The sequence below is a fragment of the Physella acuta genome, unplaced genomic scaffold (genome assembly GCF_028476545.2).
Source record: "Physella acuta isolate Inbredline_101_S28 unplaced genomic scaffold, ASM2847654v3 ptg000373l, whole genome shotgun sequence".
In the NCBI taxonomy this organism is placed as follows: domain Eukaryota; kingdom Metazoa; phylum Mollusca; class Gastropoda; family Physidae; genus Physella; species Physella acuta.
The window spans coordinates 957,946-959,726 of NW_026731892.1; the positions used below are offsets into that span (position 1 = coordinate 957,946).

At 34.9% G+C, this 1,781-nt stretch overlaps 1 protein-coding gene across 1 annotated transcript; it reads right to left on the reverse strand.

Moving 5' to 3' along the window:
• Positions 1-798: 798 nt before the first annotated feature.
• On the reverse strand, positions 799-1,432 carry LOC131941810 (protein PAXX; the record flags this gene model as incomplete). Its single annotated transcript, XM_059301349.1, is given in 1 exon segment — positions 799-1,432. A coding segment is annotated over 1 exon segment (384 nt), but the record flags the coding sequence as incomplete, so codon positions are not given.
• Positions 1,433-1,781: the final 349 nt, after the last annotated feature.

Genomic DNA, 1,781 nt, shown 5'->3' on the forward strand with positions numbered 1-1,781 from the left:
ATTTTGTTGTTAAAATAAATGATTTCCTTGCTAGAGTATAGGGTCCTGCTTTTTATTTTACCTCCATTTAAATAAAATTATTGAAACTACAAACATCCAGGACTCAAGCATTGTGATGTCCAGCTTTTAGCCACTTTTTAAATGAATGAAATTATAAAGCAGCTGTAGTCCATAAATAGTGTGACACTTGGGGTGGACCTCAAACAAACCTGTTCTGGAGCCCATGAAAATTATGGGGGAGCAGTGGGCAAATAGTGTTAGCTTATCAAAAAATAATATTACATTTGCATGATATTGTCTTCAGTGCAGAAATATTAATTGGTTACAAAATTTCTCAACTAAATGAAAAGGAAAACTATTTCAACAGAAGAAAATACCCAAACATTTAATTAGGGGTCGACGTGGTCGAGTCGGTAAAGCTCATGGTTGTTAAACCAAAAAGTTTCGAGTTCGAACCCTCGGGCAGATGAGGCTCGTTAACTGGGGACAGCCACTCTTCTAGGAGAGACAACTCCAAAATTAAACAACTGCTGCCTTGTAGATTGTTCTTGGTTGGACAAAGGCTATGGAAGCAAATCCAAAAAGAAAAGCAGGCTGAAATCGGAGTCAATGGCCTCAATGGCGCGTAACCAGTTGACACGTAACGCTTAATTGTGTTGGAGGCGTGGTCGAGTCGGCAGAAAGCTCATGGTTGATAAATTCGAACAAAGTCTCGAGTTCAAACCCACTGGCAGATAAATCTCGATCCCCTTCAACACTAATAATTAAGAACGAAGAAGAAGAAAGAAGAAAAGAACATTTAATTTAAAAATAAAACTTTATTTTACAAAAATAATTTGTGTAATAAATCTGGTATTTAGATCAGACAGGTGAAATAAACATCATAAAAATCAATTTTTAAACAAAAAACTATGTAAAAATCACTTGCATTGCAAAAAAATAAAATAAAAACTGTACATAAAGGAATTAAAAATCTTACAACAAAAAATGTTTTATGTATGAGCAACAAAGAATGTTGTAAAATGAAGTAAAAAATAATTATTTTAGTTTAGCTTTCTTCAAATACAACACCAGCTGCTGCCTTTCTTTTCCGACTGGATGGGTTAATAACACTCATGCCAGCTTTGTTGGGCTTTGTCTTGTTGCCACCAGCTTTCTTTGGACTTAAATCCATCAGGGCACTGATACCACTGCTAGATGACTTCTCTGCCCTCAGAGATTTCATTTGTTCATTCACAGCAGAGAGCTCCTTCTCTAATTGAGAAACACTGTCAGCTAATTTGAATAGAATGGATTGCAATTCTATTTTCTTCTCAGCTGATTTGGCTTCAGCTAAATTAAAGTTGAAGTTTGCTGCGCCACTGCCAACTGAGAGTGTAACATTTGAGCCAATGTGACCAATCGAAATAATTCCAGAGTTGAATTCATTTCTGTAATATATAAAAAAAACTTGATGCCCAACATATTTTTTTGTCAGTGACTATTATTCAATTATTGTCCAACAGATTTCTTTGTCAGTGACTATTTTCTAATCAGTTGTCCTAAAAATGGTGTGAAAAAAAATGGACATAAAAATAATTAATTGCTACATGCATGCCAAAGCTTTCTATATTTAACCCACATCAGTGTTGTATCCACTAAAACAAATATTACTAACGCGTCAACATCTTTTCAACAGCATATTGCCCATGATTTGTCCAATAATTTAAATAGCTAGAGAGTTCTACAGCAACACCTTATCTACCTTCAACGTCACTATCATTTTATGCACGTCACACTTC